Source organism: Triturus cristatus, chromosome 1_2 (genome assembly GCF_964204655.1).
Source record: "Triturus cristatus chromosome 1_2, aTriCri1.1, whole genome shotgun sequence".
Lineage (NCBI taxonomy): Eukaryota > Metazoa > Chordata > Amphibia > Caudata > Salamandridae > Triturus > Triturus cristatus.
The window spans coordinates 985361634-985379454 of NC_140580.1; the positions used below are offsets into that span (position 1 = coordinate 985361634).

The following is a 17821-nucleotide window of genomic DNA, read 5'->3' on the forward strand; positions in this document are numbered from 1 at the left end:
CATGCCAAGCTACCAAGGGGGTGAGCAGGGGCTGTTTTAGAAGTGTATCTCCCTTACCCTGACTAGGAAGAAGAATCCCTACTTGGACAAAGGCAAACCCTTGCCAACTAGAGACCCCCATTTTTAACACAGTGCTTAATTTGAGCCAGTGGTTTCTAGTGCTTGGCACCGGCACTTAATTGCCAACACCAGCGCTTGTGACAGTCTGCTGTCTGGCTAATTTGGAGTTGCATTTGCTGTACATTTACATTTGACACGCAGTCTTATAAAGAACATAGTTCTTTTAACACTACTCCCTTTGATAATAATGCTCAGGAAAAATCCTTTTTAAAAAGTAGTCATTCACTTAACAAGGAATTTACCTTTTTTAACATAAACTGCCACTCGCTTCCTACCTAAGCACAAGGCGGATATCTTTGACCTCCTGATAGCCTGACGCTAATTTTCGTACAGAAACAGGGCTGCATGGGATCTCTGGCCCTCATGTAGCGTCTGCTTTGCCTTCCAACTACGTGATAGCTAGGAAAGATAGGGGAGTCCAAATGGGGGGAGGCATTGCGGTTATTTACAATATCTCATATACGTGTAAATTTGAAGATTTACTCTTTAGGGGATGTGAGGCAACTTTATTTAAACTTACTTTGTCTTCCCAGTTTACATTCTCAGGGATTCTGCTCTAGCGCCCCCCCTGGGCCTGCTGGGTCATGGGCTACATCATTCTCTGATCTTATTACTACCTATTTTCTGCACGCTGCCAATTTTACCATCTTGGGCGACTTGAATCTTCACTTCGATGACCCGACATGTGTGACGAGCACTACATTGATCTCGGACCTGGCAGCAATGAATATTATGCTCCGTAATTCAGGCCCTACCCACGTGGCTGGCCATTTATTGATCCCATTTTTTCCAACCTAGTTAAAAAATGTTGCTCCCCGGCTCTCCCAGTACTCTGGTCAGATCATTTTTTGGTCGGTTTCCGTGTCAGAAAATAAATGCTGAGCTTATCAATGACCGCTCTGGGTACCAAATCAAGAAAATGGATATTGAAACTTTTAATAAGCTCCTATCTAATAATGCCCCTGCCATCAATCAAGTCTCCATGGCAGATTTGGATACTATCCAAACTTTGATCTTAAAATCCATTCTATTAAGAAGGTGAACAATCATCGACACCCCCCTCCTGGCCTATTTCTTTACTCTTGATTTTCTACAAAATTTCGGAATACACATTAATTCACAACTGACTCACTTCGTTGATTTTTCAAAAGTTTCTGCATCCCTCAGAGTCCGGTTTCAGAGCAGGTTTCTCTACAGAAACAACTCTTTTTGGAGTAACAGAAATTATTCAAAACTGTTTGGATGCTGGAGAAACTGTGGCACTTATACTGCTTGATTTGAGTGCAGCTTTCGGCATAGTATCTCATACCATGTGAATGAAAGCCTTACGATCCATGGGCGTCAATGGCTCCGCACTCAATTGGCTTGTTGGTTTTTTTATATATCGCACGTTCCAGGTCTTCTCTCCTAGGGCCAGCTCCAAAACCCATGTATCACCTTATGGGGTACCTCAGGGCTCCATTCTTAGCCCTTTACTGTTTAATGTCTATGTCAGGCCTTTGGCTGTTATTGCTGAAGATGCTGGATTGTCTATTTTTTTTCATACGCCGATGACACCCAGATAATCTTCTCCCTTTCTGTTGAACGGGCGTGTAAGTCATCTTCTCTTCAGACTGGATTGAGGAACATTGCAGGTTGGATGCAAGCCAACTTGCTTAAACTTCATGGCAAAAAGACGGAAGTGCTAATTTTGGGGAATAATAAAGATCTCTGGGGTCCTCAACACTGGCCTTCTGAAATGGGTGCTTTACCCCAGCCTACGCATCAGGTCCGCAATTTAGGCTTTATCATTGATGACCAGCTATCAATGAAGCAACAAGCGATGAAGGTGGCCTTGACCTGTTTCACCATCCTTAACCCCTTGTGTGCCACTCCCTTTCCCCGCCCTGTGCCGGCCATTGCATTAGCGGGCGGGGTTTATGACGAGCTGGACTCGTCATGGGCACAGCGCAACCGCGGCCCATGACGAGTCCAGCTCGTCATGGGCACAGAAGGGGTTAAATGGCTCAAGAAAATCCTCTGGATGTTGCCCGGCCCCACTCAAAGAACTGTGGTCCAGGCTCTTGTCACTTCTAGACTGGATTATGGCAACATCCTTTATCTAGGAGTCAATAAGGATGTGATACGCAAATTAGAGGTGGGACAGAACGCGGCCGCTAGGCTGCTTTGCCAGGTTCCCAAAATGGCTTCCATCTCAGGTTATCTTTGGGACCTTCATTGGCTCAGGGTGGAGAGTCGTATTCAATTCAAAGCCCTGAGCTACATGTTTAAGATCAAATCTGGCATGGCACCTCAGTACCCGAATGCCTTAGCTCACCCTTACTTACAACTGCGCCTTCTTCGCTGCTACACTCAGGCTATATTTTTGGCCCCTAGGACCAGACTGCGCGAATGGGCGGTCGGTCCTTTCCTTGCCTGGGCACCTCTATGTGGAATTCCCTTCCCCTGTTACTTCGAAATGAAACAGTTTATGGGAATTTTCAAAAGGGTATAAAAACTTGGCTATTTAATCAATAGATCATTTATCCTGCTTCTGTTCCTGTCAGGCGGTGCCGGGAAACCTTCGGGTAGCTGTGCGCCTTATAAGATTAAATAACGTAACCGTTAATTATTAACTCCATATACATTAAAAATGACTAATACCTGCCGCCCAAACCATCCTTGTAGCTTTGGAGGCCTGAAATAGTCCGAATTGTCACACTTGAAGGAATGTGATGGTTAGTAGTTGTGTTGATGTTGGCATTGGCAGCGGTGGCAGGGGCAATGTGTTGTGCAAGCTGCAGTGGCCTCCTGATGCGAGCCCTGGCTATATAGGCTTATTGCTGTTATAAGCTTTTTTACTTGCACACTAATGATGTCTGTCTAGATTGAGTTGTTTAGAGACACTAAATGTTTGAAACCACATTAAGGTGTCTGTCAAAACATTCAACATAATGTTTCTGTGAAGTTTGGAAGATAACCTAAATAGGCTTATTACTGTTAAAATACATGAATGTGTGCTTTGCACACTAATGATGTCTCTCTAGATTTAGATGCTTAGAAACACTAAATTAAACCTGAATCCGAAGTCCACTTGATGGCAATATAGCATTGCCTTTGCTTTTTAAAACTCTTGAAGCAACACTACATCATCAGATGACACTGGTGATATCAAGCACTTAAGATTTTCCTAAACAGTGAAGCAGCGTGATATTTGCATGTCTTTTTGTAATGGTGGATGGTAGACTATTGCCCGAAAAATCATTATGAATTGGTAAAATACATAATTCATTAACGTTATTCCAGCAAAAATTCATTGGTGGCTACAGTATCCATGCCATCGATTTCCAGTGAAGGTCCCACAGGGCTACTTTGAAGATGCAGTGTTCGATTAAATTTACAAACGGTTGTCAACAAATTTTACATGGTGTTCACCTTGCAAAATCTGGCGTGTTACCCATCTACTTTGGACACGCTTATCTAGGGCAACTCTTTGAATGAAAACTATCACTGTGTTAGTGGTTAGGTAGGAAAGGTGATCCTTGAAGATGGGATCCCACCCGCCTGCACAATATTGAGACGCCCTTCATCGTAGCTATTAGTTGCTGTAATCTGACAGTTTCAGTTCTGTCCTACATCTATCAAGCCTCAGAGTGCTTTTGCCTGAAAGATATCCAGTGGTCTGGAGAGTGTTGGTTGACTTTATTGGGTGGATTGCCATAGTCACTAAAAGATGGTTCATGTATTTTTACTCCTCACACATCATGCGTACTTAGGAGTATGTAACATATGCAACATCATGTTGTCCTTTACTAGGTATTGACTACAACACGGTAGACTGCTACAAAGCGAGCTGTCAACCTGCAGCTTAGTTCCTCGGGGTGCATTTTTTTTTTTGTCTAAACATCCCACATTTTACTCGCCAGACCTACCGACTTATTTCTGACTCTGTGCTTAAATCGGAGGTGTCACTGAATATTGCTCGACCATTACGGGCCTCCATATGATGCAACTCACTTTGGGTTTCCATTGTGGCTCCATCTTTGATGGTAAGCATGTGCCATGTAGGATAAGCCCTTTGTAACTGGTTTATCTTTAGTCTCTCCAGGGCCTTAATGTTTATCCATACTCTGGAGTGACCGCCAGTATAGTGGAAAAGAGAAGCCCCATTAGTCTGGCCATTTTCCAGAGGGAACCCGCCATTTTGAATATTCCACACACCTGGGTGAAGGTTGTCCATCGGTAGGTGGCTCCCTTCCATCTTGTATTGTCAGCAGAAAAGCATTTAACTTCTGGAAGTTAGGCACTGGGTGGCATCCCCTCTCTTTTCAATCATGAGTTGAACGTTGTTCAAGGTGCAAAGACTGGTCTACCATTCACACCTCTACATAACCCAGTAATTCACTGATCACACCTCTTGCATGGAAGAATTGATATTGACCGGTAGTGTAAAATGCTGGATGCTGGTAGGACCTTATTGTGTGTAGGTTGGGTGGGAGATGGTGGAGTTGTCATGTCCATTCCTCTATTCCCCTTTCTGTTGACGGACACGATTTAGGAATTGTATTACTGCAGTATCTGTAGCACAAAAAAAGACTACTTCATTGTAAAGATATTTTTTCTGACATTTAACTATATTCCTACTGCCTCTAACACAAGATTTGTTTTCCTTGTTTTAGGATGTAGAATCTGAGAATGTTAACGTGGTAAAGAGATTGTTTAAACTTCAGAATTTGAATGCCAGCACTATCAGAACTGTGATGGTAGCAGACTGTACCCGTCATGACTCCCCTGACCTGCTCCTTGATTATAAGGAGCAACAGAATGAGGCAACTTCCACTGCCTGGCAGGTGGACTTGGCGAACCAGAACAAGGAAGGGATGGAGAGGCTAGAAGTGTTTCTGGATGAAGCAGAGGAGCAGGCAGACGTGGGTGCCAATGACCGATTGCAGCTCTTCTTGGGGAGCCTCATGGAGGGACGCGTCAGGCCTGTTCCAACCGAGCAAGAACTAGAGGCAAAAGTAGCAGAACTATTTGCGTGTTACAGGACTAAGTCACCTGAAAGGAATCTTCTCTCAGCAGATGGGAGCTACAAAAAGAAGTACTTGATCTTCACCACAGGATGCCTCACCTACTCTCCTCACCAGATAGGTACTTTATAACCAACATGGTCTCTGTTGTCTGTTAATATAGTAAAATGTGGTCTGTGTTGCTAAGTTATAGTGCAATAATCACCTCTTGAGCACACTTGTTTTCTAATTTGGCTCCTATGTTTTGTCTACATAAGTTATGGATCATAATATAGTCCAGCCTAAAGTGATAAGCTGGTATTTTTCGTCAACTGACATGTTAAACTGGGTTGTACAACATTTCTTTGTGAGGTATCCTGAACAGCTGAATGACTAGCAGTCTAAAGGTGTATTAAAACCTGCCAATTAGCTGACCTCTCAGCATACACAGTGGTCACCTGCAAAATCCAGGATGGGTGTGACCCATCTACATTGGACACGCTTATCTCAGGCAACCCTAGGGACCAGTAAATTATTTGTTGTGAACTGCACACCAGTCAACTTAAACATTTACTGAAACACAAAAATGTGAGTGTGACTTTGTTTAATAGTTTATGGTATTACTTAATTAGCAAAATGTTAATTCCATTGAGTGTGATGCTCTGGTCACTCATTGATGAGGGATGTATTAGTGACTTTGTGTTGCCAAATCACTGTTTAAATATGCTAAGTATTCAGCGCTACTTCTGTAAGGACTTGGGAAAAGGCAGCATCATGGCTCTAGACTTTAAATTTAGGTCTGAAACTTGTACTGCTCAAAAAAAGCAAAAATGATGGTCAGATCAGTTTGACACCATTGAGCATGGCCTTGTATAGCTTGTAAGTGAGCTGTTTGATACCTCATAACTGTCAGAGCCTTACCTGGGCAGAATGACGGGCCCCAGAGAAATAAGGCTTTATTCACTGGCCTGACGTAGAGCTCTCCCACTCTGGAAACCTCTCCACAAATTAAATCTGACTTTCCCAGAAAACTTCTCTGGAACAAGTAGGCCCACCCCCTGCAGCACAAACCCTTTGGCTGCCAGTTTGCAGTACCACATTAAGGAACAGGGAAGCGCACTGTCTGCAGTTAAGGTAATATTTTTGTTCATATGTTAATGGTGTTCAAACTTGTATTTATGGTTCATTAAATGAAAGCATTTTTTTTTTTTTTTTTTATATAACAATTTTTATTAAATCGAAAGTACAGAGCCATCCTGGCAATATCATGTGACACATCAAACATAGTAAATCACAGTACATCAATGGTCATTTGCTACATAATCCAGACACATAAAAGTTATAGGTCAATTTGTCTGTGCATTGCCATATCTTCCGTAGGGAAAGCATTTATTGTTAGGGTGAGCGCTCCAAGTAAATGTTGTAAGCTCTGACTCTACCAATAGTGGTTCCAGTATAAAAATGTGTACACACGTTTTCAAAGTTTTGCAATATGAGGCTATATATAATGCTCCCAGAATGCTCTCTAATTTGATGCAAATATTTGCAGAAGCTTGAAAGCAAGATTGATCATTCTTTGCTTTCAAAATTAAATGTTCATAAAAAAAAATAAAAGCCGGAAAAAAAAAACATTTCGCTAAGCTACTGTAAAATTTCAGGTACCATTTCTTTGCAGCATCATTTAGTAACGTGTTGATGCATGCTAGTATTTCCCCAAAATATTCATAATGGAAAATCAGTGTAACCAGTTTCAATAAGATTATGGGAAACAAAAATTAACAAGCATTGGCAAAGCCACTAGGTCTGAAATTGGTGGTCAGCCTTTTAGTTTTATCAATGTATGACTTATTTGGCATTGTTTTTGTAAAACCTTATTGGTGTGGGAGATGCTGGGCCCTCACCATAACAAAAATTGGCAAAAGCAAAAATGTTTTTGGTCTCAAAAAGCACATACTGCCACAGTAGTTACTGGCACTCACCAAAACTACTTTGTGTGCTGATATGCTCCTTGTGAAAGAGCAGAATGCTGTAACTGACAGTGAAGCCAGCTGATGGAGACAGAGACAGACTTTTAATAAACACTAAAGGTCACGGTCCATGCCAGACCAAATTAGGGGCCCAATTATTAAAGAAAGTCTCAAAAGTGCACCCATGGTATGCCTTTGCAATTAGTGAAGCTATACAGCGTTCATGAATTCCCAAGAAATGACAGAAGTAGGACAAGAAAGAGTACTCCGAGAAAATATTTGTGAACTGCATTTTCAGCATGTGTAGATTTGTCATATGTGAAAATCCTGAGTGGTTGCAAGTTCTCTTTCCCTCCAACCACTTTTTTTCCAACTCTTGAAGTAGGTTTACGTCTGCCATTTCCAACATTTCTCAGTATGGAAAAAGATTAGAGAATAGTTGTTAAACTCATAAAACATGCTAGTTAGTAGGTTTGCACAGGCTCAAAAGGGCATTCTAACCCTCAATATATTGCTTACCACTACCTACATGGCACCAAATTGGCAAGTGGATTTTGTAACAGCACAAATAGATTTATGAAGCAACCTGCCCCATGGACAAGTAGATAGTTTATTAAATTCCACACCCCTGATGACGACAACCAGTAAATGACCCTATTGCATGCAACAGCTAAAGAACACTTGGAATTAGATGAAGAATAGTAAAAAAAATACTTCTCAGTGGCATGTTAGACTCAACGACAGTATTGATTGTCCATTTCCTAGCAATGAGCTGGACAGTTAGAGGCAAAACAACACTGTAAAGATCACAAGTTGAGAAAAAAAGTCTGAAGTACTGCTTGATTTCTACAAAAAGACTCTGACCACAAAAGAGGTAACACTTATTACAATAGTTGCGCACAATTACAGCAACGCTCTGATAATTTACCAGACCATGCTGCAAATCTGAAAGGAGAAAAACATTTGCGTTGGTTCCCCCAGATAATGCGTCAGAGGAATTGTGTAGTGGCTTCCGTATTTTGCAACTCTTCAAATGGGTTGAAGCATGTCATATTAATCATGATGAGCACATTAGCAATATTGGTTGTCAATAGTCTTGCTATGTGTGTTAACCTGATGGATAACTGCAGTGGTTACAGTTTTATTTAGTTGTCATTGGGTTCTCAGTTTTTACCACGGTAACATTCTGCTTACTTTGTACTCCATACCCAATGCTATTCTTAATTCTGTGTAACAAGACCATGTGATCCTTAGCTTCCCTTGTGTGTAACTCTGCTACATCCCGATTCAGAGCTGAATGAGCTTTTTGGTGTATTGACATCTGCAAATGATCATTAAAAATTCTTCTGCAGGTAGTTCACTGAAAACTTTAACATCCAGTTACTCACATATCCGAGATGCACCAGCTGCGCTACTTGTGTAATGCTGCAATAGTTATAGCAGGAACAAACATTTTAGTTGGTCTCCTCGGCTACTCACAGTTCAATTGTGCAGATTCAGAATTTAACTGCAATACTATTCAATAACCAGGCCCCTTGACCTCATTTTAGTTTTTGTTTCTTATTAGGTTTTTGTTAGCTCTTGATCTGTCCATGATTGGAAATGAGATGGTATTTTCCAGTTTTGAGGGACTTGAACCTATTTTTGGGGCTTCCTTTTTAATTATCGAAGTTATTTTCTCTATTTTGTCTGTTATCTGCTTCATGTCACTTAAGCCAGAAGGCACGCACTGTATGTCCCTGCCTGTGCATTTTTTACCTTGGTTGCTTGTGCCATCATTAAAGTGTCACTTTCTTTCGCAAATTTTAGGGTCGTCCTCTCCACAGCTATCTACAGAATCTGTTGATTTCAACCTTTTCCTTTTAGAAGTACGAGGAATCATGTCAGAGGGCAATACATATCCATCAAAGTCCCTTGTAGTGACCATATTTGCGATGCTAACTATAAAACATCAATGTGAATCAAATCGCAGAATATAGAACTACTATTAAAAATTGACAGGACATACACAGCTCCTTGCACTCTATCCTATTGGTACAAAGATATACGTCCTGAATAGTATTGGCAACCAGTAGTTCAAAACTGAACAACTTCAAATGTTTCTTAAGTCTGAAGGTGCCATAGAAGGGAGTGTCTGTACACACCTTTGAACGTTTAAAGGAAAGCCACTGTCCAGTACCATACAGAAATAAACCAAAATCTCACATTTGCTAATTTGGCATATCCTAAGGATTCTGTTAGTGGGCTTTGTTGCCTCCTGATTGTCTTGGAAAGCTTGACGAAAATGTTTTCTTCTTCTTTATATTGCGTATGTGATTGTGAAAATGCTGGCATTATGCTTCCTTTAGTTCTCTTTCACAAAAATGTGAGGCGGGGGGGGGGGTTGTAGACCTATATGTATATTGGTCAGACAGTGCAAGCTGTCTGTCAGCGAAAAGACCTGTTGTCTATTTACATGGGCATGATTGGCTTTGTTACCCTGATTTAATTGCTTTCTATTCATCAGACTCTGTGCTTTACTTTCTCTTCTTGCGTTTGTTCTTAGGTCTCGCCTAGGCAGCGCACATGCGCTGCTCTACGAGATGACCTTTAGAAATTGGTCATCTCCTTTTCAAGCACTCGTGCTGGCATCCACCTTGCGGGAGCGAACAGCGGCGCACGTGCTAATTGAAAACATATGGCTCTCGCGCCGCCGCTGCTCGCTCCCGCAAGGCGGATGCCAACACGAGTGCTTCAGATGCATGCGCAAACTCAGTATAATTGAAGTATACATACTTTGTACCAATTTGTGAACTTCTCCACCTTTTTTAAAGACGAGTGGACCTAGACCAAAAACATCAGCACATTCTAAAGTTTTCTACGGGGCCAACTAACTTAACAAGTCACTATAGGTCTTGTAGGACACTGTTGCAAAGTAAGAACTCCGCATCATAAACTCAGTTACACCAACCTGTGGAGTGAAAGTGCCTTCTGTACAAGTGGCGTGGGAGTCTTTTCTCTATGTCACTCACTTTGGAAACTAACAACCAGCTACCCAGGTGTATGTTCTGAAACACTAGACCAATCACTGTGAGGTATGGCAGCGGCCATCTTGGAATGTTTATAAATTCTATTGTTGATACGCTTAAATGGTTTACATTCGTTTTGTGTTTTCATTACATTTATGTTTGTCAATAAATTGTCATTATTTAACACTTTTTATATTGTGTCGTGTAGGCTTACAATTTTCCTTATTTGCCAATGAGTTTACTAATGATTCAATACCGCTTGCTATTCAACACTAATTATTGTACTCGGTCAATATTCCTATCTCACTAGTGATTTGTCAGTTTTAGCGTTTCGTAAGGTTTCACCCCCACCCCTCACAGTAGGCAATAAATGAAAGGAGAGCTCTTTGCGCACGTCTGTCTTGCCACCGTGGGCTCAACATCGCAGTTTAACAAGATGCTACATTTTATTCCAAATTGGTCGTCTAATTTACCTACTTTGATGCAGACTGTTGCGGTTTTAGCGCTGCGCAACAAGACTTCTCGGTTGCCTGGTGACTAGGAGACTCTCCTTTCGATGGCCTGCTAGGCTCTGCAAGGGTTCAGCCTGCTGTGGAACTCCTTTTTTTTTTTTTTTTGGTGTCCTAAGCACCCATGAATTATTATCTTTGATAGCCGGATCAGACTGAGCAAAGTTGGTGATTTCTGTCTGGCTTCAAATGGAGAGACGGTTGTTCTAGCCATGTCCAGCAACGAGAAACACCCTTCCGAGCACATCATTGATGGGTAAGAGCCGCATCTTTCCTATACCTCTATACTCTTCTGCTTTATGGGTGTTCGGAGCATGCGCCCTGAGCCTGCAGCAGTGTGAGTATTTTGAAAGTTAAAATGGTTTTGCAATATGGAAAGAAGTTAGGCGCACTCTATGCCTTTTTGCGACTTTCTCTTTGAAATATTTCCAAACACTCGCACGACAAAAGCAAGGGGACAGTCATTTTATTAGTAAGTTAAGTTTACTAAATGGAAAAATGAAGCAAATAAGTTTTGTGCAATTGTTTTTATTTCACGAATTCTAGGGGACGCACTTATTGTTTTGTGTGATCTCCATTGATAACCGCTACGTAATAACCTTGTGTTTTTTACACGTATGCTTTTGCTTTAAAATATTTGGTCGTGGTTCACTTGGCCTAAAGTACAAAAATGTGTTGAAACTAAAAAAAAGGTTTCAATTTTAAACAGAGATAAAAGCAGCGTTGTTGTTTTCATGGCTGAATCTCATTTCGTCATCCTCTGAAGGATAAAAGGCTGAGCGGAGCGGGTGGTGGCTTGACCTGGTTCGCAGTGATTGAGACTTGCAGGTTACATCCAGATCTCTTGGGAAGGCTCGGTGACCCTGTAGTGAAGACAGGGTTTTATGTGCACACATTGCTATGTTAGCATAAGCGCTTTAGAAGTTAAACGCCATCTTGCCTCTTTGCTGCTTTTGCACACAACACTATAGGTAACTGTTATTACAAGTAAAACTGATTGCTTGCTTTTTATTCACATGAGAACGGTCTGTTGTTCACATCTCTAGAAGTGCACCGTTACCTTAGTCTGAACACTGTGTGCAGAAACCGTCAAGGTCAAATAACAATGTGTGCTGTTGAATTCAGGTTGATCGGCCCACGCTCTAGACACAACAAGCACACAGCTGCAAATATCTGAAACTCTGGTGCCTTTAATATTGCATTTGCATGCATGATTCAGACACTTGGAGAAAAACCTTTCCAGACACAGAGAGCAGAGCTGATCCTGTGATGTGATTCACCTAAGCTTTGAGGTATGGGGTTCCCCATTCAAACCTAGAGACCTTCTATTAGTGTATATATAACTAGCTTACTAGCCAGGGAAGGGTGGTTCACAAAGTATTATAGGACCTGTTTCCACTATCATTTTAATTTGATTTCTCCCTTCATTTTCTATGGAATTGTAACTGCTGATGATTTTATGTCTAATAATTTGTCTGCTTATGTTAGCCAAAGTACTGCACCTTAGAGCACGTAGTTAAAAATAAACATTTTAAACATTTCCGTGTCTCTGATTACTCTTGTTGTGGACAGATATGAGAATAATAACGAAAAGGTGTCTCTGATTCCCACCATTCCTGAAAGTATTCTTAGTCGCTTGTTCTGGGTTGTCTAATCATTGGTAGCTTCGAAATGATATGGAGAACGAATGAGACACTCATGCTAGTCGGTTAGGGGTTCTGGGTACTGAGGTGAGTTTTTTGGTACACCACAACTCACTGAGGTCCTGTGCATAGTTCTGTGCATGAGCAGAATCCCCGCAACATGGCGCACATAACGTTTTGGTCTTATGATTGAGACGCCTTAGTAGTGCTTATATTTGTCCACAACACCCTCACTCTTGTTTCCGGTTGACGGGAGTGACGGTTTAAACCTATCTATATAGTTGAATTATAGGTTCACTCAAGCTTGACAATAACATTTTTTGAATTACTGACCCTTTTGTGCTACGGGTTAATATAGATCGTTTTTCTTCTCTGCGTCCGTATGCCTGAAGTTGCTATTGCAGCACATAGTCGCGCGCCTCTCCGGTGTAATTTGATGCAGTTCGGGGTGCCAGGCGATGGAATGTCTATTATCTTTGTAGTGAGTGCTGATGCATCGTTCCCCTATGAGCTGTTTTACTCTTGGGTTACTTTTCCGGAGGTAAATGCGGATGATGAGACGTTTCACGCATACACTCCTACGGCAGTTCCAGCTAATTGCACGCCAGAAATTCCGATTTCCGCTTGGCAGCATCGTATTTGGTTCAATGGTGCCCTCCCCCACACCGTAATTCCGGTTCGGTTAGGTCCCTTGTCCATTCCTGGGGCCACTTGGCCAGTCTTGCCCGGGTTCACACCACATCACGTTATTTGGAAGCCCCAGTGGATGACTTGCGTCTACTCCATACCGCCTTGATTGCAGTTCATAGGGCTTTAGTCCAATACGTATCTCGCAATGTCCAGGTGGGGGCACCTGGGTTGCAACGCAACCAGCAGGCCCGGCCGAGATTACTGCGCCTCGTTGATGACTTGGATAAACCCCGGCAGTTGCCGAAAATTATTGCGGAGGCTTATAAGACCATTGCCCGCAATGGCTTGGGTGCTAAGCCTTTTGCTAAAACAGCAGCGCAACGGCAAACTCAGACGGTTAAGTCTACTAAAGACGACCGTCCAGCTTTTCCTAAACAAAATTGGAAAACTAAAACGGGGGAAGCAGCAACAGAAACAAGGTTCTCGTCCCGTGTCACCGGTACAAGTGGCTACTGAACGCACTTAAGAATTGTGCAATCGCACTAGAATTAAGTCTCCTGATAGATTTCAGGTCCCTGAACAACGTTCTCCTCGTTCTTCACAGGAAATATCGGTCTCGCAGTCCGGTGGAGGTGAACGTGGCAAAGGTTGGGGTGCCCCTCAAGGACGAGAGGAGCCCCGCCCGGTTGATGGTAAAGGCAAGCAGGACGAATTTGCACGTCCACGACCTCCATTTCAGAAAAAGAAAGTTGCTGCACTAAGCGAGGTATGCCACAGATAGTGAGAACACAGCTTCGGAACATGACATGGGCACTAACGCTTCTAGACAGCGCAGCGGAGGTTACAATAGTGCGGCAAGCACTGCGTCCATTTCTGAAGGCGACAGCAACTGACCCGTTTATTACTGTAGAAACTGCTGATACTAGAGTGGCTCCCCCTGACAGACTATATGACCTAGTCCTTTTAATTTAAGGTGACATACAACGTACCATAAAAGGGATTTTCTGGGAAAATCTGACCTCTACATATGAAATTTTGCTAGCAGAGGGTGACTGGCCCCCAGCTTTTGTTTTGGCCGCTCCCAGAGGGGAAGAGGTAATCCTCCCATCTTTCACACACAATGTGCCGAAGGAGCAGGCTTAGAACTTTGCAGAAGAGTGGGCACAAGTGCTTGCTCTGGCGTTATAGCGTATTCAGGTTGGGTGGGATAAATTATCACCAAGCCATGAGATTCCGTTACGGTCTATGCCACAGCCACAACCTCAATATCCCATGTGTCGAGAAGCTAAATCTCACGTCGCAGAAATCCTTGAACAATTGGAATATCAAGGTGTAATTGAAACATGTGTGTCACCCATGAATAATCCTCTTTTCACTGTAACCAAACCTGATGGGTTGTACCGCCTAGTTTTGGATTATCGGCATTTGAACTCTCATTGTCAGACGTGCGCGGTACAAAATACCCACAGTTCTGCCCTCGTTGATAGTCTAGTTAGAAAAAGGTTTTAAGACCACACTTGACATCTCCAATGGATTTTACAGCCATAACCTGTCCTCTATTAGTAGTCCGTGGACAGCCTTTACTTCAGGCGGCAAACAAAAACAGTTTAAAAGATTAGCCATGGGCTACAAAAACAGTCCAGGTGTCTTTGCCACGCGTGTAGTCTCTCTTTTGGAGAGCATTGACCCTGATGCGTACTCGTATGGTGATGATATATATCTCACAGAGGATGAATTATGGCCGCATCTGTGTCGCGTTGATCGCATCATTGTTACGTTTGCGGACTTCGGTTACAAATTTTACTTTGCAAAATCACACATTGCAGAGTATACAGTGTTGTTTTTGGGCTATGAACTCAACAACGAAGGACTAGGTGTACCACCTCACTTACTGGAGAAATGCGCATGTTTGCGCCCTCCAACAACTCTGAAAAAAACTACAGTCTTTGCTGGGTTTTTTAAATTTCGGGCATACTTGCATTCCCAATTATGCTGAGCGTATCAAGCCGCTAAATGCCTTGGTACAATCAACTTTTTCCAAATCGAGCTGGCTGCCAGGACATTCAGCTATCCTGCAGTCTTTGCAGGCTGATCTTCTAAATACTTATTGACACGTGATAACCACACAAACCTCATTATAAGAATTGTGCCAGGCACTGTGGGTTTCTCGTACTTAAGGTTTAATGAGGGGGATACAGTCCCTATTGCTTACAAGTCACACTTGTACACTTCGGCTGAAATGCGCTTTTCAACAGTCGAAAAGGTTTTGAATGCAGTGCAGATGGCGATTCTGAAAGAGAGCACTGTCACAAGGGAAACGTATGTTGGTTGTCACACCGTATCCTGCCCTTGAGGCAGTGACTAAAGCCAGTATACCAAATTCTAAAGCTTTGCATCCGTGTTGGATACAATTGGCCACTTCCTTGACGTCTCCGGATGTCCCTTTCATCTTTGATGCCTCATTGCAGACTCAGGAGAATTTGCAGTATGAATTTTTCTGATGGATACATCTGCCAGTGGATTCCTCACCTTGTGAATAATCCCCTGCGCCAGCAACATTCGGAAACTTTTGTAGCTCTCCACGCCAACGAGGACGATGTCACAGAAGCACGGCCCGCTCGCGGCTCCGCTGACGTCACTGGATCCATAAGAAGACCTCGTCGGCGTATGACGTCCGTTCCCTTTTTTCCGCGCCGTCGACGCTAACGGTTTTCCGGGACTCTCCGTAGCTTTGGCTAGTTACTTTGTGTTTTCTGCTGGTGTCTCTTTCTTCTTGCTTCTTGTTAAAGATGTCGACAAAGAAGTCCGGATTCAAGCCGTGCAGGGAGTGCGGTAAGCACATGTCCATTACAGATGTGCACGAGGACTATGTCTGGTGCCTGTCGTCGGATCGCGACGTCGAGGGATGCTCTTGCTGTCGGAAGATGAGTACTAAGGCATTAAAAGAAAGAGAAGCCAAGTTGTTTATTGCAAGGATGAAAAAGGAGAAGAGAGGTCGAAGACTATCGAGGTCGAGGTCAAGGTCGGCGTCTAAGTCGACGTCGGGGCATGCTTCTAAGTCCAAGAAGCATAAAAAGAAGAAGAGGCATGGATCTCGACACCGTTCGGATAAAGAAGCGGCTCCAAGATCGACTTCGCCTACGCGACGTAGTAAGGACTTTGTGTCTCTCTCTCCTGTCTCAATTCCTGCTTCTCCTGTTTGCCTGACCTCTCCTGCGGCTTCACCGGAGCACTCTCCGGCTCCATCTCCGACGCCGGCACATTCTCCGGCTCCAGTTGAAGAAGCTCCGGCTCCTGATGAGTCTTCGACTCCGCTGGCTCCACCGTCTGCACTGATTGGCCCGAGTCCGGTTATGCCTCAGTCTGAGCCATATCCCCCCCCCCTTTCCAGGCCTGGGACAAGATCCATCGCATTATTTGAATGCAATGTATGGAGTCTTCACTAGAGCGATGTACCCCTCTGGAGCACCTTCGGGTCCCATGGCTCCAATGGCTTTCAATTTGGGGGTTCCTCAAGCCTACGCTCAGGCTCCATTTATACCTTTTTTCCCGGCGACGCCGTCTTGGAATTTCCCGGAGCCGAGGACATCGACGCCGCTTCCAACTTCACCGGCTCCAGCTCGACCTCGTTCGTTTTCGGTGCTGTTGGAGTCAGTTGCGGCGCTGCTGACGCCGGTCATGACGATTAGGTCCAGGCGCGAAGCTCAAAGAGTCCTGGAAGAGCAAAGGTACCAGGTAGAGGAGATGGAAGAGGGTGAGCTCATGGAGTCAGATGATTTGTTTGAAGAGTTGAAAGAAGCTAGTGTCCTGGATTTATCACTAGAGTGGGAGATTACTCCTCCAGCTGATACTCCCTCTAAAGATGTGGCCCCCTACCACACGGTTATTAGAAAAGCAGCGGAGCTTTTGGATCTACAGCTACCAACTGCTGGATTCAAGCCAATCCTCCTAACTGAGGTTTTACATTCTCCCTCCACTGTGTCAGAGCCCTTACTACCATTTAATGAGGCCATCACTGAACCAGTCATGGAGGTATGGCAAAAGCCCTTTTCAGCTCCTGCGGTCTCTAAAACTGTGGCTAGAAGGTACAGGGTGGCTCCAGGTGATCCAGACTTTCTTACTTCTCATCCTTCTCCGGAAAGTTTGTCGGTTCGGGCTGCTTGCTCTAAGAGGTCTTCAGGTGCCTTTCCCCAGGTCCCTAGTGACAGGGATGCTAAAAAACTTGACCAATCAGCCAAGAAAGTCTTCTCCTCGGCCAGTATGGCCTTAAAATCGACAAATGCCACCTGTCTTTTGGGCCGTTATATCCATGCTCTCATGGATTCCGCTAAACAACTGGCCCCTAAGTTATCAGAGGAGGACAGAAAGAACTTTATTGAGGTGCTGTCCGACTCAGTCGGCTGCACGTCAGGTTATACAGAGTGGCCTGGATACTGCGGACTCGGTCGCCAGAATTATGGGCTCTTCTGTTGCCACAAGGAGGAGTGCGTGGCTGAAATCATCAGAGTTCTCCCCTGATGTGCAGGCAACGCTTCTGGACTTGCCTTTTGACGGTTCTGGGCCTTTTTGGAAAAAAGGCTGATGCTGCACTAGAGAGATTCAAGGAAAGTAAAGCCACTGCCTAATCTCTGGGTCTGCAGTCACAACCTAGGGGTTCTTTTAGGAGGTACAGAGGTTTTGGAAGGTCGTCCTTTCGGACCTACTGGCAGCCCCAGCAGCAGCAGCAGCAACCGCAACAGAACACCCTGTATAAGAGCTACAATGGCAGAATCTGAGGTCGTGCTCGAGGTCGGCAGCTCTCCTCCTCGTCCTCGTCCTCTTCCTCCATCCCTCCCACCACTGCAAAGCAGCCCTAGATCCACCATTCCGGATCATGTTGGTCCTGTAGTGGGCCGGCTTACCCATTTTCTACAAGATTGGGAATCGATCACTTCAGACCTCTGGGTTCTAGATCTT

General features: G+C 43.8%; 1 protein-coding gene across 4 annotated transcripts in view; it reads left to right on the top strand.

The window, feature by feature from the left end:
- Positions 1 to 17821, top strand: part of FBXW5 (F-box and WD repeat domain containing 5) — a 178494-nt gene that overhangs the window by 74963 nt on the left and 85710 nt on the right. For all 4 annotated transcript variants that reach the window (XM_085610905.1, XM_085610897.1, XM_085610913.1 and 1 more), the window contains one exon: positions 4779 to 5250. In XM_085610905.1, coding sequence (XP_085467031.1) covers positions 4779 to 5250 — 472 coding nt within the window. The remainder of the gene's footprint in view (positions 1 to 4778; positions 5251 to 17821) is intronic.